Source organism: Oratosquilla oratoria, chromosome 40 (assembly GCF_046742065.1).
Source record: "Oratosquilla oratoria isolate Oo_2021 chromosome 40, ASM4674206v1, whole genome shotgun sequence".
NCBI lineage: Eukaryota > Metazoa > Arthropoda > Malacostraca > Stomatopoda > Squillidae > Oratosquilla > Oratosquilla oratoria.
The window spans coordinates 1,866,182-1,892,048 of record NC_134816.1 but is presented as its reverse complement, the minus strand read 5'-3'; the positions used below and the strand labels follow the sequence as shown (position 1 = coordinate 1,892,048).

Below are 25,867 nucleotides of genomic sequence, written 5' to 3'. Positions count from 1 at the left end.
AGGGTCAGAACTGTTCTTTGTGGAACTCCATTAATCACCTCATTCCAATTGGAATGTTTGTCTCTTATCACCACTCTCATTTTCCTTTCATGCAAAAAGTCTTCCATACACTTAAGTAGTTTGTCCTGTATTCCTCCTGCAATTTCTAATTTCTTTAGCAATTTCTTATGTGGGACCTTATCAAAAGCTTTTTTCAGGTCTAGAAATGCTCAATCAGCCCATCCATCTCTTTCCTGTATTATATCTATTAGTCTTGAATAGAAACACATCAAATTTGTGTCACATGATCTTCCTTGTCTAAATCTAAATTGCCTTGGATTTAGTACTTTTTTTTTCCAAATGCTTTACCCATCTAATTTTGATCATTCTTTAAAAAAAATTTAGCTGCCGTACTTGTAAAAGAGACCGGTCTATAGTTTGTAGGTTCTTCTTTGTTTCCCCCTTTATATATTGGTACTATATTTGCTCTTTTCTAATCTTCTGGAACTTTTCCTTCCTTCAATGAACTGCTCATCAGACTATGTATTTTGTCTGTTAGTTCGTCCCTGCATTCTTTCAAAATCCAGTTTGCCATTTCATCTGGACCATGCGATTTTCTAACATCGATATTACTCAAGTGATTCATTATTTCATTCCTTGTTACTTCTATCTCTTTCATAGGGGGGACTTTCCCCCTCCACTCGATATCTCTAAGTTGTATGTTTTCCCTAGTAATCACTAATTTAAAATGCTTGTTCATAATTTCTGCCATTTCTATTTCCTCTGTGTATCCTTTTCCTCCTTGTCGTAGTTTCATTAATTCTTGTTTGTTTTTCAGTTTGTTGTTTACAAATCTATCAAATAGTTTTGGTTGATCTTTACATTTTTCTATGACATCCTTTTCGTATTTTCTCTTTTCTTTTCTGCGCACTTGTACATATTCATTTATATAACCAGTATATATTTTCCATTTTTCGTTTTTTTTCTTTCTTCCATTTCATCCGATCTTTATTCCTTTTGTCTTTTAACTCGCTACATCTTTTATTGTACCAACATTTTGCATATCCTATTTCTTGTTTTTGTCTTGGAACATACTTTTCCACTCCTCACTCCTTTCTTATAAATTTTTGTCAAAATATTCCATTTCTCTTCTACTGCTGCTTCCTCTTGTATATTCTTTCCCAGTCTGCTTTTTGAAAAAAAAAAAAATCTTATTTTATAAAAAAAAAAAAAATCCATACATTATTTTTCTCTTCCTATATTGTTTGTTTTTACCATGTATTTTTCTTCGTTTAGTTCCAGTTCAACTGATATATGGTCACTTTTACCTAGTGGTGTCTTATGTTCAATCTTGGCCACTATATCAGTTTCTGATGTGAATATTAAGTCTAGTCTCTATGGTTCTTCCTCATTTCTATACCTAGTATTCTCTTGTATCCATTGTGTCATTGTATGTTCTATAATCATATCAAGTAGTACATTTCTCCATAGGTCTTCTCCGCCCTTCATTGTCATCTCTTCTCAGCAGATTTCTTTACAATTAAAGTCACCTATCATAACTATTGTTCCTCCATCTTCCATTATCTTATTTAGCGTTATCCCTGTGTCTTTTAACATATTCTTGTGTTCTCTCTCTTCCCACGAAGCCGTTTTAGGAGGCACATAATCTACCACAAACTTCCTGCTCTTCTTGTCCCTATCCTCTATTTCCATCAGAATCATCTCCATTCTATTCTTTCCATATGTAACATTCCTCACATTTATATCCTTCTTAGTCAGGAACATAACTCCACCACCTTGTTTTGCTTCTCTGTTTCTAATCCAATAATTATATACACCATGTCCTACACTGTTGGGTGGTAATGGACCTTTCAATTTTGTCCCTACAATTCCCATTATATATATTTTTTTCGGGTAATCATTCAATTAATCCATCTATATTTGTGAAGGATACTTTTAATTTTCTGTTCCCTCCATCCTCTTTTCTGTTTCCCTCCTGTGTTTCTCTCCTATGAATCATTTCTTCACTTTCATATCCACTACTCTCCAATAGAATTTCTCTTTGTCTGACTCTGTTCTGCTCTCGTTTTTTTTATTTTTTCTTAGCTTCGATCCGTTTTGTTTTCTCTTCCTTTCTTTTCTCTTTATTCATCTCTCTTTTTATCCATACCTGTTTGTATTGATCACTTTCTGCTATTTTTCCTGTTTTTTATAAGACATTCTCTGCTGTCGATTGTGACCTGAATTTAACCTTAATTGGTCTGGTTTTGTTTATATTGTATTTCCCCAACCTATATATTTCTTCAATTTCTTTCCCTATTTCCTGTTCACCCTCTTGAAATATTTCAATACCTTGTTCACCCTTTATTTCTCCTCTCTTACTCTTATAGTCCTATTTGGATTATGTTAATCTTTCACTCCTAATATAATTATACATTTCTTTTTATTTGCTATGTCTCTTACTGTATTCTCCTTCTCTCTTATCACTTTAATAACTGTGTCCTTAATGTGTTACTTCATCTGTTGTTTCACTATATCTCTAAATTCAATTTTGCTATCCTCCTGAACCTTTTCCAACCACTTAACTCTTTTTCTATGGACTCTTTATTCTCTTTATTATTCCTCTTTAATTCCTCATTCTCACCCTTTACTTCTTTTAACTGTCTTTTTAATTCTTCTATTTCTTTATTTAGGTTTTAGTTCTCCTGCTTTAGTTCTCCCAATTCATCAAATTTTTGTGTAATTAGTGCATGTTGGCTAAACCTAACCTCCCATGGTTCGTTCATTTTTATTAGTTTTTCCTCTAGGCTTGCTAATCGGGGGAGGTATCCATCTATTTCCTCAATAAAAAAAATAGAAATAATTATCTCCACTTTCTATTGCGCTGCTCTTATCTATATTTCTAATCTTAATGTCTTTACTAACTTCTTCGACTTCATCTGTGTTGTCTACACATCTCTTGTTTACATTCCTTCTGATGTCCGGGGCCCGTTCGTCCCCTTCCTTATTTTCTTCCATTTTCCTCAATAATCCCACCCCTTCTCTTTTTTTCATCACCTGCCCACTGCACCACGAACTTCCCCTTCCCTACTAATACAACACAGGTACTCCCTCGCTGTTGAAATCCACGATTTTTTTTATTTTTTCCGAGTTCCAATCTTCGCCGTCAATCCGACGTGTGTGTGTGTGTTCATATATATATATATATATATATATATATATATATATATATATATGTATATATGATCTGATCATTTTTTGGTGGAAGGTAAGTTGAAAGTGGAGGATAGATGGAGGAAGAGGCAAGGGACAAAAGGTAGGGAGGTTCTTAGAGTGAACTCCTTGAATGAGAAGGAAAAGCAGAAGGAGAACGGAAAGAAGCTGAAGGAGGAGTGGGAGGGAGTAAAGGGTAGAGTAGAGCTGGGTGTGGAGGAGGAATGGGGATGGTTCAAGGAGGGAGTCATAAAGTGTGCAAGGATGGTGTGTGGAACAAGAAGGACAGGGGGAAATAGAAGAAAGGGTAGTGAATGGTGGGATGAGGAAACAAAGAAGGTTGTAGAAGAGAAGAAGCGAGCTTTCACAGACTGGTTACAAAATAGGACGAGGGAGTCATATGAGAGGTACAAAGAAAAGAAAAGAGAAGTAAAGCAAAAGGTAAAGGTTGCAAAGAGGAGAGCAGGTGTGAAATGGGGTAAGAGTTTGACAGAAAATTTTGAAAGTGATAAAAAAATGTTTTGGAAAGAAATTAAGAGAGGAAGAGGAGGCGAATCAAGTAGAGAAGAAAAGGTAAAAGGTGCAGATGGAGAGATGATAATGGAAGAGAAGGCAGTAAGGGGAAGATGAGTAGAATATTTTAGGGAGTTGCTAAATGTGAAGGAGGATAGGGAAGGAAAGATTGCTGCAGTGGGAAGTGCGACGAAAATGAGAGTGATGAATGAAGAGAATGGAGGAGAAATAAGGAAGGATGAGGTGAAACAGTTGTTGAGATGATGAAAGCAGGTAAGGCACCTGGTCTGGATGGATGCCATGCAGAATGTCTGAAAAAGGGAGGTACATTGATGGTAGACTGGTTGGTGAGGTTATTTAATGTTTGTTGGAGAGAGAGTAGAGTACCGGAGGACTGTAGGAGTGCCTGTATAGTTCCTCTTTACAAGGGAAAAGGGGACAAGTGTGAATGTAGTAGTTCCTCTTTACAAGAGAAAAGGGGACATGTGTGAATGTAGTAGTTTCAGAGGGATTAGCTTGTTGAGTGTAGTTGGGAAGGCTTATGGGAGGATCTTGATTGAGAGGATTAGGAGAGGAACAGAAGGAGTAATTGGTGAGTAACAGTGTGGATTTAGGACAGGTAGAGGTTGTGTAGATCAGATCTTTGTGGTAATACAGATATGTCAGAAAGCTATAGGAAAGGGGAAGGATGTTTTTTGGGCTTTTATGGATCTGGAAAAGGCTTATGATAGGGTAGACAGGAAGGCACTGTGGGAGGTTATGCAGATATATGGGATAGGAGGAAAGCTTCTGGGAGCTGTCAAGAGTTTTTATGAGAGTAGTAGAGCATTTGTCAGGATTGGAAATGGAGAGAGTGAGTGGTTTGAGGTAAAGGTGGGACTTCGTCAAGGATGCGTTATGTCGCCCTGGCTGATCACCTTATACATGGATGGGGTGGTGCGAGAGGTAAATGCAAGGGTAGTGGGCAAGGGATTGGAGATGGTTAAAGAAAATGGAGAAAAGTGGGAGGTGAGCCAGCTGTTGTTTGCGGACGACACTGCGCTTGTGGCAGGATCGGAGGAGGGATTGAGGAAGTTGGTGGCAGAGTTTGATAGAGTATGTGATAGAAGAAAGCTAAAGATAAATGTGTGTACAAGTAAGGTGATGAGATGTACAAGGGGTGAAAGTGGCAGTAGACTGGAAGTGAGCATTAAGGGAGAGCGACTGGAGGAAGTGGATAGTTTTAGATACTTGGGTGCAAATGTGGCAGGGAAAGGTGGAGTGAAAGTGGAGGTAGAATGTAGATTGAGAGAAGCGAGTAAATGCCTTGGTGGATTAAAGAGTGTAATGAGGAATAGACATTTGGCAAAGGATGCTAAGAGGAGACTGTATGAAGGAGTGATTGTGCCAACAGCACTGTATGGGGCAGAAACATGGAACATAAGAGAAGAAGAGAGAAGGAGTTTGAATGTGTTTGAGATGAGGTGTCTGAGAAGTATGATGGGGGTTACTAGGATTGATAGAGTGAGAAATGAGGAGGTAGGAGAACAGGGGTGGAAAAGGAGCTGGGAGATACGATTGATGAAAGAATATTAGGATGGTTTGGACACATGGAAAGAATGAGTGAAGAAAAACTAGTAAAAGAGGTGTGAAAGGCAGATGTGGAGGGAGTGAACATGAGGGGACGTCCTAGGATGAGGTGGATGGATGGGGTGAAGGGGGCTTTGGGGAAGAGGGGAATATCTGTTGAGGAAGGACAGGAGAGGACAGAAGACAGGGGTGAATGGAGAATGGTTGTATATGGATGATGTGATTGCATGAGGTGGAATGGGTGGGTGGATGGGGGGTGAGGTAGTATGTGTGAGCAAAATTTGACGCAGCCCGAAGGGATTTCTCCCCGTCTTCTCATTTTATGCAATGGGGGGACGGAGAGGGGGGGGGGTCGCCGATTTAATGAAGCGGCCTTGCTGTGGATGTGCTGTGTCTTGCCACACTGCTTCTGACCCAGGGCAGTGGACAAGGTGCAGGGATGACTCGTCATTCAGGAGGTGCTAAGATAGGAGGGAGGGTGGAGGGGTGTGGAGTGTATTCAGGGATGGAATGGGTGGGAATGATTTTATGCCTTTTTCTTTTTGGCTACCCCCTTGTAAGGGGAAAAAAGCCTTGGTATATTTATGTATGTATGTATGTATATATATATATATGTATATATATATACATGCATACATATTATATATATATATATATATATATATATATATATATATAATTTTTATTACCATCGCGCAAGGATTCGAACCTGCACTGTACATGACGACAAGAGGCCCGCCATGACTACCGCCTTACACCGCTCGACCACTGATACTTAAAGTCGTACGAACTCAGAACACTTACTGGTTCTCGAGATTGAGAAGGTCACTACCTGCAACCCTATTCTCATTTTTACCATACGACCAAGCACACTCGTGGGAGGGGTAAGGACCGGATCGAATCCTTTTCACGCTTCGTCATTGTAACCATACGAGGAATTCGCTAGTGGACAGCGACATTAATCAGATAATTTTTATGACCATCGCCCAAGGATTCGAACCTGCGCTGTACATGACGACAAGAGGCCCGCCATGACTACCGCCTTACACCGCTCGACCACTGATACTTAAAATCGTACGAACTCAGAACACTTACTGGTTCTCGAGATTGAGAAGGTCACTACCTGCAACCCTATTCTCATTTTTACCATACGACCAAGCACACTTGTGGGAGGGGTAAGGACCGGATCGAATCCTTTTCACGCTTCGTCATTGTAACCATACGAGGAATTCGCTAGTGGACAGTGGTCATAAAAATTATCTGATTAATGTCGCTGTCCACTAGCGAATTCCTCGTATGGTTACAATGACGAAGCGTGAAAAGGATTCGATCCGGTCCTTACCCCTCCCACAAGTGTGCTTGGTCGTATGGTAAAAATGAGAATAGGGTTGCAGGTAGTGACCTTCTCAATCTCGAGAACCAGTAAGTGTTCTGAGTTCGTACGATTTTACGTATCAGTGGTCGAGCGGTGTAAGGCGGTAGTCATGGCGGGCCTCTTGTCGTCATGTACAGCGCAGGTTCGAATCCTTGCGCGATGGTCATAAAAATTATCTGATTAATGTCGCTGTCCACTAGCGAATTCCTCGTATATATATATTTTTATATATTTGAATATATATATATATATATATATATATATATATATATATATATCTATATAGTTGTGTGTGTGTGTGTGTGTGTGTGTGTGTGTGTGTGTGTGTGTGTGTGTGTGTGTGTGCGTGTGTGTGTCCGTGCGTGTGTGTGTGTGTGTTAGTGTGTGTGTGTGTGTGTGTGTGTGTGTGTGTGTGTGTGTGTGTGCGTGTGTGTGTCCGTGCGTGTGTGTGTGTGTGTTAGTGTGTGTGTGTGTGTGTGTGTGTGTGTGTGTGTGTGTGTGTGTGTTGTCACACACACACTAGTCCCTTCTATCAATTTTACTATGGAAAAAGAACAAAATAACCAATTACTTTTATTTGAGGTATTGATATACAGAATGAAAGGTCTTTCAAATTTTATATTTATAGAAAACCCACCAATGTTCTTTCATATGTTTATTTTTACTCTTCTCATCAATATGTTGTTGTCCGGAGTTTTTGGATGGTGAATTCATAAGAGTATGTGACATAGCTTCAAATTTAAAGTATCCCAAGTAAGTCATTGACAATTCTCAATTTTTTTTTAGAAAGTCTTATTTTCAGGATAAATTTAAAGACCCATTTAGTCCTAAAAATCTTCTCGTACTTCCTCACCATGATATATAACTTCCATACCATATATATTTACGTAACATTTATTTAAAATATCTACACAACATTCACCTCAATACATCTAGATGAGTATATATCGTAATTAAATTGCATGTATATTTCTTTTTGTAAATTCCTTCATATATTTAATATAAAATGTGAAAAGTTTCCATTATGGTGAGCTATGGTATCTGGAGCTACGCACCCTAGGCTTACCATGACACACTCATATTAGTCCATTTCAGTAGGCCGGTGAATGCTTACTGTGTACTGTGTACAAGAAAATCATTAATTAAATGGCCTTTAAGAGATCGCAGTATCGTTTTTCATCAATCTTATTGTAAACATTTATGACTACATCATATGGTGGCTGAGGTGGTCGTAGGACATTTCCGCCCCATTGCATACGCCAGTGTAAGAGGCCGGTAGTTGTACGAATGGAAATGAGCCTGCCTGCTCGCCTGTTGTTTTGAAAACATTGAGGTGACGCTATGTCTATGTAAACACACCGACGGTGGTGACTGTTTTATAATCGATGTTGTAATCAAAACTCTGTAAGCGCAGGTTAGCTTCGTTTGACTAATGCTGAGGTAAACAATTTTGCTAGTGGCATTGGAATGGCTTTCCGAATTGGTGCAAGGTGGAGAAGGAGGAAAAAACTATTGGTGCATGAATTCAAAGTCACGCCCATAAGGAGTGACATTTATTTGAAAAGTCACCGGAGATTGGATTAGAAAAATTAGTGACGTCAGACGAAGGTAGCTTAGCGTAGGATACGGGATCTCGTCAGAGAGGACCAAGAGACGATCTAGAGAGAGGATCAGGAGACGATCTAGAGAGAGGATCAGGAGACGATCTAGAGAGACGATCTAGGGAGAGACGATGTAGAGACGAGAGAAAGAGATCCCGAGTGTAACCAGTAGGTGAAATTACAGTGAAAGAAGAAAGAAAATTCACCACCCTTTTATTAACCCAAAGGACGAGAGGAATAGGCACGGGGCCTAGAAAATAGTGAGACTACTGCTTAAGAGGAACTTGAATATTTAGGGAAAATCACTTAACGAAGGCAAGGGGCCTTGAGACGAGTGATATTACAAGTCAAATTTAAGTGTAAACATCGAGAACCGACAGTGGTGGTGACAGTGGTGACAAGGGGAGGTGGAAGTGGTGGCAGCGGTGGGATGAACGAACTGAGTGTTAAACACCTCCGAAGAGAAGTGGCGCAAGAAGTCTACGGGAACAAGACAACCAAGACGACTACGAGAGAAATCTACAACTTCAAGTAACTGCTACGATGGGAACAAGCATTCTTCAAGATTCTTCAAGGTGATCATCATCTACAAGGCGGTCTTCAAGGCAGAGTGTGTGATGGAGGAGGAACAACGTCGTTGACGAATGACAAGACCGTAGAAGGACGTCAAACCAGACATTGACATCACGAAGCGACATCGCAAGCAGCCAGGCTAAAGCAAGGTATTAGTAATAAGTATGAGTACCCCTCAGAATTCTAACGTGTTGAGACACGAAATTCACACATCAAATACAAATATTCCAAAATTCACAGGAGAGTCTAACACATATGGTGTAAACAAGTTCCTGAACCTCATTGACACTCTTATAGTTAGTAAAAACATTACCAATGAGAATCGTAAGATTGAGATTCTCAAGGAGAATATAGATCCAGAGCATGGAAGGGCGAGGTTTGTCATTAACTTCCATCAAATGGAAGAAATTAATCAATATGATAATTACAAGAAAGCATTTCTTAAACTTTTCATGTCCAAATGTGATCAGGATCCTATTAGATCATTGGTAAAAATGATTAAGGAAGTTAGGACAAGTGAAACTGACACAGAGTACTTAGCTAGATTAGATAGATGGTCAAAAGACATGAATTCTATCTTGGAAGATTCAGACTGGATAGAAAGATCTAGTGAGAAGATGAAAATCTCACAGGTAATCAAATTGATTACATTTAGCTTATTGGCAAAGAATTCTGATGACTTAACAGCAGAAAGGCTGTACAAAGATCTAAAATCAAATATCTGTTTAGGAGAAGTAGATTATCTTCTTCAAGGATACAGTGAGACCAGAACTATAAACCCATATGTAATGCCTATAAATCAACATAGCCAATATAGGAACTCTAGAGAGTTTAAGAAAACAGAAGTAGGACATAGGCGGCATGCTAGAAGTCCATCTAGGGATAGGGATACCAGAATCCTATGTTTTAATTGTAATGCATGGGGACACAAGCCACAAGAATGTTTTTATGGGATTATTTGCAGAAAGTGCAAATACGAAGGTCACAATGAGTATCAATGTAGGAACCCTCCATTCTGTATTTACCATAATATAATCGGACATAGAACTCATGAGTGCCGGAATTTTCGGGTACCCCCAGGGCTAAGAGGAAAACCCCCAGACACAGAATAAACCATTTCAGACCTCCCCATATATATACCGATAGGCGGTATTGTGTTAAATATGGGAATGCAAGGGAGATGAAAGAAACTGACAAACTGATAATTACTGTTGGTAAAACTTCTGTAGGACCTCTCATTGCGGGTAAAGTGTTCAATAAGCCTATTCAAATTTTTATTGATACAGGGTCTGTAGTTAATGTAATTACTAGTAAAGTTTTAAACCAGTTGAACCCAGGAGTGAAAATGTTGGAACCAATCCGTTACACATTGCAAGGTGTAACTGGAAATCAGTTAAAAACATTAGGTAAGGTTGAGCTAGAAGTTGCCTTATATACAAATGAACAATTGTACATCCCAGTGATAGTGGTAGAAGAGTCTGTTTTTCCAGGAGATTTATTGATAGGATTTGCAACTATGAGAAAAGAAAACATGGTAATTTGTCCTGCTGACTTAGGAATTTTAGTGAAGTCACAGTTAATCCCATTCTTAAATCAACCAGACTTAAGACCAGTGACAGGAATCAATGAATCCTTAGATAACATTTCTATCCTAGATAGCGTGACCGAGCGGTCCAACCTTACAGAAAGTAAAACAATTTGTGAACCCAACTCAGAAGTTCAGGAAATCCCAGAGATTACTAAATTATCAACCACAGATGCCTTGAGAATTGCAGATTGCGGATTAACAAGGTCGACATTGTTACATCCCATGTCAATTAATAAGGTTGAAGTGTGTTTGAAAGGAATCAATGTAGACTCTGAAGTAATTACAGTCCCAGAATCAGTTAAAATTAAAGGATTGAAGTGGGACTCAGGGATTTATAAGACAAATAAGAACAGAGTAGAAGTATTAGTAATTAATACTATGAATAAAGAGATAGTTTTAAAGAAAGGTACACAAATAGGATGTATTCAGGTGTGTACTAAACCTATTAAGATTTTAAATGAGAATAGTGAGGAGATAGAATTACCAACTTCATCAATTTGTTCAGTACAAGAAGGCATAGACTTAAGAAATAGATATAAAGAATTATTACAATCAACTAATTGCCCTGAGTTGGATGAAGCTTTATTTGCTTTGCTTATGAAACATAAAAAAGCAATTGCTTTGCCGGGGGACGCCTTAGGCAAAACAACTGTTTTAAAACATCACATTAAGTTAAAACCAGGAACACAACCTATCTACATACCAGCCTACAGAGTTCCTCACTCTAAATTAGCTGTAGTAGATAAACTCATCACTGAAATGTTATCACAGGATATTATTGAACATAGTAAAAGTGAGTGGAATTTTCCGTTGATCTTAGCACCAAAGTCTGATGGGACTATGCGACCAGTTATTGATTACAGGGAACTGAATAAGCACACCATTCGTGACAGGTTACCATTACCCATTATCGGTGACATTTTGAGAAGTTTGGGAACTGAGAATAGATATTTTAGTACTATAGATATCAAATCAGCTTTTTGGCAAATAGAATTGCATGAAGATTCAAGAGAGTTCACAGCATTTTCTACTACAACAGGACATTATGAGTTCAAGAGAATGCCATTTGGGTTATGTAATAGTCCATTAACTTACATGAGATTAATGAATACTATTCTAGATGGATTGTTAGGAAACACTGCCAGTGTATTTCTAGATGACATTTTAATAGTTTCTCAGACTGCAGTGGAGCACTTTAAGAAATTAGATTTGATATTCTCAAGACTAGGAGAAGCTGGGTTAAAAGTAAAACTTGAAAAATGTAAGTTCTTGCAAGACAGTGTCATTTACTTAGGACATAAGATAGACAGACACGGGCTGAGTACAGTAAATTCAAAGGTTGACGCTGTCAAGAATTTTCCAGTTCCGACCAATGTAGACAAGGTTAGGAGCTTTTTGGGATTAACAGGATATTATAGAAAATTCATTCAAAGTTATGCTGACATTGCTAATCCACTAAGTTCATTGTTAAGAAAGGACTCAAAGTTCATGTGGGGACCTGCGCAACAGCAAGCTTTTGACAAGTTGAAAGATAAACTCACGAGTTCACCTATTTTAATTTTTCCCGACTATGAAAAAGAATTTATTCTTTGTACTGATGCGTCTGACATAGGATTAGGAGGCATACTAATGCAAGAGAGAAATGGAACTTTGAAACCCATAGCTTACACATCCAGACTTTGTAATAGTGCGGAGAGAAACTATTCTATAACTGAAAGAGAAACTTTAGCAGTAATTTATTCTTTAGAAAGTTTTAGGGATATGATACTAGGGTATCCCATCAGAGTCTGGACTGATCACACAGCTATTCAGAACTTATTTAAGCATAAGAATCTTAGAGGCAGACTTGCTAGATGGTTTGCTATACTTCAGTGCTATGAAGTTCAATTTGAATATATTCCGGGTAGAAGGAATGTAGCAGATCCACTTTCTAGAAACATTAGTCAACCAATGACTGGGACTGGGTTGATTAATTTTGTTTGTAGTATAGAAGAATTAGTAACTTTAGATGAAGAAATGCTAATAAGAGAACAGAGAGATGATGAGACATGTGATTCAATAATCAAGCATTTGATGAACCCAAGAGGAGATCCTCCAAAGCTACCAAAGGGGTATAAGATAAAGGAATTTCATTTGATTAATGGAATATTGTATAGGAAAACATTTGTAAATGGGAAAGATATTTCTAGAGGTCAAGTAAATCAGTTGGTTATACCACAAACTCTGGTAAATGAGATATTGAAGTTACTTCATGATAGTGATTGTAGTTCACATCCTGGAAAGGATAAAACTTATAGACAGGCACAACTTAAGTACTTTTGGCTAGGTATGAAGAAAACTATATATGATTATATAGAAAAGTGTGTAAAATGTGTAAAGGTGAAGGGAAATACACCAAAACCTGCTCCTATACTCACCTATCCCATTCCACAGAAACCTTGGGAAAGAGTTCACATGGATACATTGGAATTACCAATGTCCGAGAACGGATTTAAATACCTATTTGTTGCTATTGATTATTTTTCAAGATTTTGTATATTACAACCCATAATCAATAAGAAAGCTGAAACTATTGCTTCCGTAATCTATGATCAGATAATCTGTAATTCTACTACACCTAACATCCTAGTTTCAGATAATGGGACTGAATTTAATAACAAAATCTTGGAAAATCTATGTAATGTATTCCACATCAAGAAAGTCAATATACTCGTTAACCATCCCCAAAGTAATGGAGTAGTAGAAAGGTTAAACAAAAAGATAATTATATGTCTTAGAACCCTAATAAGTCCTCATAGTGTAACTTGGGATACTTGGATTCCTTGTGTTAAGTGTACCCTGAACAATCAAATTAATGTAGCAACTGGTGATACACCTCATTTTATAATTTTTGGGGAGGACAAAACTCTGCCATATGAAATGTTGACTGCAGAGCAAAAACCCATATATAATATGGATGATTATATATCCAATAGGATAAATACTCTTCAAAGTATTCACCAAAGAGTTAGGAAACATATGCAGGTGTATTCACAAAAGATGAAGGAACAACAACACAAAATAGCTCATAAACTAGAACTGAAAATTGGAGAATTAGTAATGGTCAAATTAACCTCACCCAATAATAAACTTTCACCAAGGTACACTGGTCCATATAGGGTAATTGATTCTGCAGGTGGAAGCAAGTTTAAACTTAAACATTTAGAATCAAGAGAAGAATTGATAGGACATTTAGATGACATAAGGAAAATTAGCTTGCAGATCTATGAAGATGATTATAGTAATACTTTGTGCATAAATATTAATAACCCAGGAGAATATGGAGAATATTATATTGATATTTTTCAAGAGTTGAACATTAATCTTGATGTATTTTACAGATAGTATTGACCATTTGTATGTATTTGGGATGGGAGACCTAAACAACTGGAACTTGGTGTCAAGCAGATACATGGAAACCTAAAACCTAGGATCTGCTGTGGTCAGACTTGGAACCTTAAGGACTTAAGGACCTCTCATCCGAGTACACACATGAGTATTGTGACCATTTTAAAGTAATAAGACTGTCTTTGAAAATGAAGTGTGTTGAAGAATAATATATGAAAATATAATATTGAACAAGAAGAGACACAAACTCTAGATTAGTGTGTTTGGTAAATTAATTGCTATTAACTTTGAAAAGATGATAAACCATTCAAAATGGAAAGTTAGTGCTCATAGTGAATTTTATAATCAATTACATCCTTTCTGTAGACAATCTAAGAGAAAGCATGATCTCTTTTGTGTTCGAGAGGCTTCACATGAACTCTCTGGTTAGGAATATGTCTGTTATGAACAATTGTCATTACCAACGAATTTTGGTAGACCAGATCCCTCATTGTAACATACAAGGATCTCATTACCTGTTTTTCCCTAACAAGACAAAGGTATCAATAAATTGTCCCGGGTTGAGTCCTAAATTAGATTTGGTTGAAGGTCTTGTCTCTATTCAAGATAACTGCGAATTGCATGCAGACACTATTTCCACCATTTCTAATACCCTTAATACAATGCATTTCACCGATGACACCTACATTTCAACCTTTAACTTCACATTGCCTGAAAACTCTCCTCCCTTGAAAATTAAGAGAAGACCATTGTCAAGATCTCCCTCAAATGATTTACATATACTACCAATCCTTATCATACCCTTACTTTCAGTGTTAGTGGCAGCACTGATTGCCTTTGTTGTATTCCGGAGATTGGCTCTGTCAAAGCAAATCAACCATGTAACCGCTTAATTCAATACCTTATATATATATTGACATGCATGTTATTCACATTTATAGGTATTATGTTTATGTATTATTCCCAATTTATTGCATGAATGATGTATTTTGGAGGGTAGATTAACAATTACGCAAGGGTAGATTAGCTTATTCTAGAAATATATTAGCAAGCCCTGTAAGAGGGAAATAAGAAATTGGTCGGGACGACCAAGGGTAGCTGCCGAGCCCTGTAAGAGGCCGGTAGTTGTACGAATGGAAATGAGCCTGCCTGCTCGCCTGTTGTTTTGAAAACATTGAGGTGACGCTATGTCTATGTAAACACACCGACGGTGGTGACTGTTTTATAATCGATGTTGTAATCAAAACTCTGTAAGCGCAGGTTAGCTTCGTTTGACTAATGCTGAGGTAAACAATTTTGCTAGTGGCATTGGAATGGCTTTCCGAATTGGTGCAAGGTGGAGAAGGAGGAAAAAACTATTGGTGCATGAATTCAAAGTCACGCCCATAAGGAGTGACATTTATTTGAAAAGTCACCGGAGATTGGATTAGAAAAATTAGTGACGTCAGACGAAGGTAGCTTAGCGTAGGATACGGGATCTCGTCAGAGAGGACCAAGAGACGATCTAGAGAGAGGATCAGGAGACGATCTAGAGAGAGGATCAGGAGACGATCTAGAGAGACGATCTAGGGAGAGACGATGTAGAGACGAGAGAAAGAGATCCCGAGTGTAACCAGTAGGTGAAATTACAGTGAAAGAAGAAAGAAAATTCACCGCCCTTTTATTAACCCAAAGGACGAGAGGAATAGGCACGGGGCCTAGAAAATAGTGAGACTACTGCTTAAGAGGAACTTGAATATTTAGGGAAACTCACTTAACGAAGGCAAGGGGCCTTGAGACGAGTGATATTACAAGTCAAATTTAAGTGTAAACATCGAGAACCGACAGTGGTGGTGACAGTGGTGACAAGGGGAGGTGAAAGCCAGTCATACACCAAACAAAGCAAAATTAAACTACTCTGTCACAGAACTTGAAGCTCTTACTGTAGAGTACGGACTTAGGCATTTTCTTTAACGTGAATTACACATCTGTAACGACTACCAAACCATCATACCTTTATTCTCTGGTATGAATATTTCAGGCAAACTTACTCATTGATTTCTAATCATTCAGTAGTTAATGCCAATCTTCCATTATGTTCATGGTAAAGAAAACGCAGTTACTGATGCCCACATTAGACATGATGCTGTCATCTCTCAGTCTACCATTTCAATTAACTAGCTCAGGAAATGAATAAAAGCTGCACAGGTTTCAGATCCATTGTGGAAGCGTGTGATGTTCTTCATGGGGTCAGGTGACACCACAAACTTTTCAAAATTCCCTCTTAACCTACAGAACTACACTCTTACCTTAGACATTTTCTTTAACGTGAATTACACATCTATACTCACTATAAAACTTGCTCGTTGGTTTCTAATAATTTAGAAGTTCATGCCAGTCTTCTTTTATGTTCATGGTAAAAAAAATTCAGTTGCTGATACCCTCAATAGGCATGTTGCTGTCATTTCTCAGTCTACCATTTCAATTAACTAACTCAGGAACGCAATAAGGCTGCACAGGTTTCAGATCCACTGTGGGAAGCGTGTGATATTCTTCTTGAAATCAGGTGACACCACTGACATTTCAAAACTCCCTCTTAACCTACAGAACTACACGCTTGTTGGTGATGTCCTATATCCAAGCTACACTGGATATCAAGCATGAATCACACCGCTCAATGAATCAGTTGGTAGTCCCTTCTACCTGATTACTGAAGTGCTATACCTTCATGATTCTCCAATTGGTGTACACCCTGGCGAGGATAAGTGCGTTGCATAAGCCATATTATAGTATTTCTGGTTGTCCTTGTGGAAAAATACCCATGCTTACATAGATAAGTGTTCTTCATGTCATTCTCACAAAGATCACATTGGCAGTCAATCCCCTCTTTTAACTTACTTCCTACTTTCTAAACCCTTTGATATTGTGGCCATTGACCTCCTCAATTTCCCTGTACTCCCAATGTTCTTCTGCATAGACCACTTTTCCATATTCTGCACCCTTGCCCCACTCCTAGACAAGACTGCACAACGCGTTGTAAAGGTTCTCATTGAACTAGAACTCTTCTTTCAGATAACCGTACAGAGCTAGATAATGATATTCTTGCTGCCATCTACAAAGCCTTTAATATTACAAAATGCAACGCCCTCCCGTATCACCCCAGTTCAAACGGCCATGTTGAACGTTAAAACCGTATGCTCATTAATGTACTCCATCACCTTGCTTCTGACCTCCATTCTTCTTAGGATGAATATGTTCCTATCATTCAAGCTTCATTAAATAGTGCCATTAACAGGTTCATATCGGAGTCTCCCCCTTTTTGTCCTCTTTGGCTAGAACAAAAGGGCCTGTTTACAATTTCGATGACTGTGTTAAAGACAAAATCTCCAATTTAACACTCTTCAAGAGAATTCATGATTCCCTTACTCTTGCAAAGAAGGACATGGCACGCCTTCAACACAAATCTGCTAAATATTGCGACGCATAACGCACTTATCTTTTGTTATGCATAAAAACATGTACGTACACATATACAGGCTAATATACATACATAAACGCAAATATCTTCACTTGCCACCACACATTTTCTATAAATAGCATTTCCTTTTCAAGACAATCACCTAATTATCATAAAATCTATATTTACGTAACACGGTATCTAGAACATCCACACAACATTCACATTCATGCATACACATGAGTATCGTAATTAAATTGCATGCTATTTTCTTTTTGTAAATTCCTCCATATATTTATTATAGAATGTAAATATTTTTCATTATGGTGAGTTCTGGTATTTGGAACTACGCACCTTAGGCTTACCATGACACACTCGCGTTAGTCCATTTTGGTAGGCCGGTGAGTCAATACTGCATACTGTGTACAAAGACTCGTCAATTAAACTGCCTTTAAGAGACCGCTGTATCATTTTTCATCAATGTTGTAGTCAATATTTACGACTGCATCTCAGGAACAGAGGGAGATAGGGAGAGAGGGAAAGAGAGGAGAGAGAGAAAGAAAGAAAGAGAGAGAGAAAGAGAGAGAGAGAGAGAGAGAGAGAGAGAGAGAGAGAGAGAGAGAGAGAGAGAGAGAGAGAGAGAGAGATTGTGCATATTAAGGGTGAGACATTCCACATTCTTATTACTCTATTCTCCAGTTATTCCTTAGTTTTCTGCTGGTTGGCGGAGGCCTTGCATCTCTCCTCTTCCTCACGGTTCCAGTCGCCCGGATCAAACAAGACCTCCCTGACCTGCTCACCTTCAACATGACCTGCAACTCACCCCAATTACCACCTGAGCTCGTCCTCGAAAACCCGTACGAGTGCGACCTGCGCAACGAGACATCTGTGATCCAGTTGTCAATTCAGTATTGCCACCATTGTGGGTATGTGTATTTCATCCAGTCGTTGTTCAATTGTACGCAAATGTGTTAGGTGCAGGTATAATAGCGCACAGTGCTACGTGGTTATCAGTTTGCTGAAATTTTATTGTGAAGGAGACACACGATTCTTTAAACTGATTTGAATAATATTAGAATGTTATCCACTGAAGATCTGTATGTAATCGTATGTGTCAACTAAGCTTTTAAATAAAAACTGGAAATTAATTATCTCGAGGCTTGAATCTTAGGTTCGTTGCATTTAAATAATTGACACAGTCCCGCACACCATTCCTGAAGAAATTTGTGTTGTGATGTATATATGTATATAATCTTGGCAAACAGGTCTTTAGACAGACAAGAAACGAATGACCTCGAGATTTGGAATTAGGGTTCATTACAATGGAGTTTCTGTGCCAATTTTCTTGAGGAATTTAGAGTTATGATTTTCTACACCATGGAGTAGAAACCAATGAACTCTGGGTAGGTCTATTGAAGAAGATTTTTTTTTTCATGGTATCTTATTTGTTTATTTTCTTATTGGGTAATTTTGAGTTATGCTGCCCTCCACTATACATACAGTATATCAGCTACATTTACATATGGTTTGGAAAACATTATATCTCAATGGCTTGGACATGGGTTCATTACAGTTGAGTTTATATGTTCCAGGGGCAGTTTTACTCTTAAAAAAATTATGTCCTTATCAATTACCCCTACGGTGGCATTCAACATCCTGCTTATGATTAATGACATCATACAAATGTCAAATGCAAAAATATCCATGTATATTTCTCGCCAAATTTCAGTTTATCTCAATGTAATATTTGTACCACCTAGTGAAATCTCCTACGCAGGAATATGTTCTGTTACCGGTAGACTTCCTTTTGTCCTTGCTGTACGAGCAAAATGGGCAAATGTAGTGGTTTAGTAAATCACTAGTCTTGACTGGGAATGTACCAAAGGAATAGAAATAAACAAATGAACGGAATAGATTTGGTAAACATGTACTGAGCACCGAAGCTATTAGCTGTTTTAAGAGAACGTTAGATAGTTTTATGGGTGGGGATAATAGGTGGTAATGGACATGGCACTGCCTAGTGTAGACCTTATGATCTTTTGTAGTCTCCTTCATTTCTATGTTCTTATGTATGTCCTTATACATATATATATATATATATATATAATATATGTATATTTATATATATATATATATATATGTGTGTGTGTGTGTGTATATATATATGAATATATGTATATTTATATATATTTATATTTATATATATATATATATATGCTGGTACATTGTGACAAGTTGATGAAGGTGGAAAAAGAAGTCACGGGTCTAGTTTCGAGTTCCTGAGTTTATTCCTGACCGGTTTTGCTCTATGCTTCTTCAGAGGAATGAAGAACCATAGAGCGAAACCGGTCAGGAATAAACTCAGAAACTTGGAACTAGACTCGTGACTTCTTTTTCCACCCTCATCACACACACACACACACACACACGCACACACACACACACACACACACACACACACACACACACACACACACACACACACACACACACACACACACATATATATATATATATATATATATATATATATATATATATATGTATATATATATATATGTATGTATATATATATATATATATATATATATATATATATATATATATATAGAGAGAGAGAGAGAGAGAGAGAGATTCTGACGGATTGATGTAAGTGTGAGTAAGAAACACAGGGGTCTTATCCTGAGTTTATTCCTGACTGGTTTCGCAGGTATGCGAATCTGGTCAGGAATAAACTCAGATTACTTATGTGTTAACTACTACCGCTTACATCATATATATATATATATATATAATATATATATATATATATATATATATATATATATATATATATATACATACACCAAAGGCTTTTTCCCCGGTCAGGAATAAACTCAGGAACTCGGAACTAGACCCGTGACTTCTTTTTCCACCTTCATCAACACACACACACACACACACACACACACACACACACACACACACACACACACACACACACACACACACACACACACACACACACACATATATATATATATATATATATATATGTATATATATATATATATGTATGTATATATATATATATATATGTAAGGACAGGAATTTTGAAGGGATATTATTTTTGGAATTTCGTTTTATTTATCTATTTATTTATTTGAGTGTTGATTTGAGAGACTGGGTATTATGGACGTCGTGACGGTTTTACTCAACCAAGAAGCAAAGTAGAAAATAGAGCCTTAATAGACCATGAATTTATTCTATTCTATGTCTGCCTATCAAGGTGTGTTGGCAAAGAGCTTTACTATAATCATTGAAGAAAAACATACAATAGGAGATAGCTACAAATATATTTCAGCTGATTTTGGTTAAACTGAGTTTCGACGCGACATTAGAATGTTCTCGAACATAGCGGGGGCACCGTAGCTCCGCCCACCCGTGACGTCACTAAACGTTCGGACAGAGGCGTAAGCTAAGGCCATTAATTTTAAGAGTAAAAGGAAAAATTCCCAACTTTCAGTTCAGGATTCCACTAGAGAAATAGTTTAGGGAGAGATTGTAGCAGCTAGGGGCTCTGTTGAGAAGCGAAATGAAGTTTTACGAAATAATACAACAGGGAGGTTAGTAGTTTACCCATAGATACGAACACATAGCCGTCTCGTTCTTTTTGTGCGCAGCTAAAATTTTAATCTGATGCCAAAAATGATTCCGATAACAGGTATGAACACGTTCTGTAAGATTAATGAAAACAAATGTCAATATGTGAGTTAAATGATATAGTGCAGATATAGTAGGTAGATAGTTATTATTATTATTAAGTTTTGAATCTGATGCCAAAAATGATTCCGATAACAGATATGGAAAAAGGGGTTTAAGGGAGTGTACTTCACAAACACTTTGCGTATATACATTAGCTATGAGAGTACAATTCTGTCTGTGATCGTTCTCTAATAAGAATACGGGGTTGAAGGTAGACACAGTGCTTGAAGGTAGACACAATATTATAAGTAGACTTATACAGTGACCGGAAGGTTGGAGCGTAAATAACTACGTTTTCCCACGTGCCTGTGACCTTACTTATGATGCCCATAAGAAAGAAAAAACTGTGTTATTAAATGTCTCGCATACCCATATATTTTTTCATATTGTAAGGATCAATAGATTAGTTGGAGAAAACCACAAAATACTTTTGTATTTCCTTACTATATTTTTGCTTCAGTGTAATAATTAACACATAGCAGACCTTCGCTTATTTTCTTTTACTACCCCCACTTGGGCATAGGCCTTTTCGCTACCCAGAACCAACCCCGAACGACCTGAGGAAAGGGGACGGAGTCAGACGTGAATAACAAGGAGCAGTTTCCATTTATGGTCAGATATATCCATATAGACGATTGGGTGGTGGCAGCGTATACCTTGATTTTTTTTATTTCCCAAATCGTTCTTATGTGGGTATCTCTGATCACTCCCATTGGAGGTGCTCTTGGTTAAACACTAAATCAATCGACGGCACCACATATATATATATATATATATATATATATATATATATATATATATATATATATATATATATATATATATATATATATATATAGAGAGAGAGAGAGAGAGAGAGAGAGAGAGAGATTCTGACGGATTGATGTAAGTGTGAGTAAGAAACACAGGGGTCTTATCCTGAGTTTATTCCTGACTGGTTTCGCAGGTATGCAAATCTGGTCAGGAATAAACTCAGACTACTTATGTGTTAACTACTACCGCTTACATCATATATATATATATATATATATATATATATATATATATATATATATATATATATTATACATACACCAAAGGCTTTTTCCCCCTTACACGAGAAGTTAAAAATAATAATAATAATAAAAAAATAATAATAATAAACCACTCCCACCCATTCCATCCCCAATATACTCCACATCCCTCTACCCTCTTTCCTCCCTCTTATCTTGGGACCTCCTGGATGGCGGTTCCTCCCAGCATCTTGTCCACTGCCCCTCTCCGTCCTCTCGTGCAGAAAAGGAGAAGACGGGGAGAAATTCATTCAGTCTGCGTCAATTTATTTCTCTTACATACTCCCTCACCCCCATCTCCTACACACTCCCTCTCATGCATCACAGCATCATCCAAAACAACCATTCTTCATTCACCACTATCTTCTGTCCTCTCCCATCCTTCCTCAACAGACATTCCTCTCTTTCCCAAACCCCTTTTACTTCATGCATCCATCTCATCCTAGGTCGCCTCCTCATGTTCACTCCTTCCACCCTCTGCCTTCCACATCTCTTTTACTAGTCTTTCTTCACTCATTCTTTCCATGTGTCCAAACCATCTCAATACTCTTTCATCAACCCTATCTCCCACCTCTCTTTCCACCCCCGCTCTCCTCCTCACCTTGTCATTTCTCACTCTATCCAGCCTAGTAACCCTTATCATACTTTTCAGACACCTCATCTCAAACATATTTAAACTCATCCTCTCTTCCTCTCTTATGTTCCATGTTTCTGCCCCGTACAGTGCTGATGGCACAATCACTCCTTCATACAATCTCCCCTTAGCATTGTGTGTGTGTGTGTGTGTGTGTGTGTGTGTGTGTGTGTGTGTGTGTGTGTGTGTGTGTGTGTGTGTGTGTGTGTGTGTGTGTGTGAGTGTGTGTGTGTGTGTGTGTGTGTGTGTGTGTGTGTGTGTGTGTGTGTGTGTGTGTGTGTGTGAGTGTGTGTGTGTGTGTGTGTGTGTGTGTGTGTGTGTGTGTGTGTGTGTGTGTATGTGGAGTTAAAAACGACAGCATTGTTGTAGTTATTCAGTTTTTCCTTGTATTCTCGATTTTCATGATTAGAGTTTTGCCATTAACCGGGTGAATTGGAACTAGATTACTGTATTCTTCCATTTCTTTTCATTATTTGAGCTCAACGTTTCGTCTTAATGAGAACATTTTGAAGAGTATACTGAAATAACAAAGATTACATAATTACAGTAATGGTGGCAATTGTGTAAAATTTAAATATACAAAAAACAAGCCTGGTATGCAATTATATTGTATCCCACATATTTTACCAGTCTTGTTCTTGTATATTTCAATTTTACACAATAATGAAAATAAATACAAGAATAGTGATCTAGTTTCAATTAACCCGGTTAATGGCAAAACTCTAATCATGAAAATCGATCTGGAGACTGGGATCCATGTTGAAAGGGGAGAAGTATAAACACCAGACTCAAAGTGGGAAGTTTAATGACCGACGTTTTGGTCCTCGTCCTAGGACCGTCTTCAGGGGTGTGAAGATATCTGTACAGTGGTCAAAAGAGCTCGTTATACTGGCCGCGGTTGGAATTGGGACAGGTATTCCGAACTGCCGAAGCTGACTGGGTCCCCCTCCTCTTTCAGTCGCTACGAGTACCGGACGACTGGACCTTACATACCAAATCGTACATAAAGGATCTCATATACATTTTATTTACAAAGAATAAATAAAATAAAATAAAATAAAATAAAATGAAATGAAACGAAATAAAATGAAATGAAATTAAATGAAATGAAATAAAATAAAATAAAATATAAAACAAAATACAATTAAATATAAAATAAAATAAAATTAAAAATAAAATAGAATAAAAGTAAAATGCCAGAAAGAAGTGGACTACGCACTTGCACGAAAAGGAAATAAATTAAATCTTGTTTAATCACACTGTGACCTTTGTTCACCTAGTCCTTTGTCACTCACGTAGTTCAAAATAATGACACTTTATGTTGCGTCTGTCTTTGTGTTTCTAGCGCCCAAGTATATTGGATTTAAGTCTATGCACCTGTTTACGCTAACTTCTTTTGTCGTCCACGCTTCTATGAATAATCTCCTTTTTTCGAGTTGTCTCTGTGTATCATTGTGGCTCCTTCCCAGTCAATGTTATGCTGTAGTTCGTTCATGAGTTTATAAAGTGCTGAGGGTGCATCTTTCCGTTTAATTGCCCGTTTGTGTTCTTCAATTCTAGTAGCGAGATTCTTCTGTGTTTCTCCTATGTAATCTGCATCACAATCCAAACAGCCAATCCGATACACTACACTATATATATCTATATATATATATATATATATTTATACATATATATATATATATATATATATATATATATGTATATATATATATATATATACATTTACAACAAGGAGCAATTAAACAACACCACCTCCAATACCACCAGGCTGTAATTGATAGCGAGACTATCGTGAAGAACACTAAGATAGTCGCACATTGTAATGAAATAAAGGAATTAAACATGATTGAAGCCATTCGCATAAGGGAAAGAGCTCCAATAATCAACATTCAATCCAACGTGATTTCTGCCATCCCACTATTTAATTCTTTCTCTAGATTTGGAGCCCAACGTCAGCAACACCCACCTCTTTCCTCTCCCCCTCCTCCACCTCACCAACCCCCTCTTGACCAACGGGGTGTCCCTTCGAGACGACCTATCCTACCTGACCTCCCTCTCCCTCCCCCTTCCCCTCCCCCTCTAGGGCGAAGTATCCGCTTACACAGAGGATCAAGATCCTTCCAGCGTTCCCAAGCGGCCTATATTTAATCTATGTTGTCTGTACAATATTGTCAATTGTGTATCATGTAGCTTTGTAAAACTGTGACTTAATTCCTGTAAACTATTCTGAAGATGACTTCTTGAAGTAGAAACGTCAAATTAGATGTGGAAGACTATGGAAGGCTTGTATTTGCCCAACCCCTGAAATGAGATCTACCGTGAGAAAAATTGAAAATCTTAGTAAGAAGATTAATTAGTGCCAAAATACTGACGTGTTTAACACAGTATATATATATATATATATATATATATATATATATATATATAGATGTGTGTGTGTGTGTGTGTGTGTGTGTGTGTGTGTGTGTGTGTGTGTATACATATATATATGTATATAAATACATACATATATATATATATATATATATATATATATATATATATATATATATATATATACATGACCACGTTATCGCTTCAAATGTCTTTTGATGACCTGTTTTATTCAATGCAAGATATCATAAAGCATACACGCACGAAAAAATTAGGATCAAGAAAGATTTCTTCTGCATCCCCTTATTTTTTCAGGTCTCCTGTCCAAGACTTTTGTGGAACGTCGAGGGCTCGCAGTGATGACTGCCACGCATCCTCTTTGCCTTTCGAGTTCTCTATAGTCAAGGCCAGCGTGGATCATGGTGTTGGCACCACCAATACCAGCCTTAGTGTACACGACAGCGATGGCAAAATATACAAAAAACAAATTGTATTAGTCAAAAATTTCACTTGCCCGAACCTCGAGCACGTGGTCACAGTAAGTGATATTAGAGAGTTATTCGCTATTCATTCGTATTAATACAATAGAGTAATTTATAGAATTATATCAAACGCCACGAGATTGATTGGGATCGAGATAAGGTTTTGAATATATATTTTATATATATATATATATATATATATATATATATATATATATATTGAAATATGTAAGACAGATGAGTGGATGGGTGGTGAGATAAACACAGGGAACCGTTTAGGGATTTATTCTGACGCTTCATCCTTACCAGGACTTCTTCAGAGTACATGCAAATTCGAACAATTCA

General features: G+C 37.5%; 1 protein-coding gene across 7 annotated transcripts in view; it reads left to right on the top strand.

Annotated features, from left to right (window-relative positions):
- The window catches only part of LOC143020620 (uncharacterized), a 214,087-nt gene that overhangs the window by 142,047 nt on the left and 46,173 nt on the right, over positions 1 to 25,867 (top strand). For all 7 annotated transcript variants that reach the window (XM_076177077.1, XM_076177080.1, XM_076177078.1 and 4 more), the window contains 2 exons: positions 17,934 to 18,160; positions 25,356 to 25,578. In XM_076177077.1, coding sequence (XP_076033192.1) covers positions 17,934 to 18,160; positions 25,356 to 25,578 — 450 coding nt within the window. The remainder of the gene's footprint in view (positions 1 to 17,933; positions 18,161 to 25,355; positions 25,579 to 25,867) is intronic.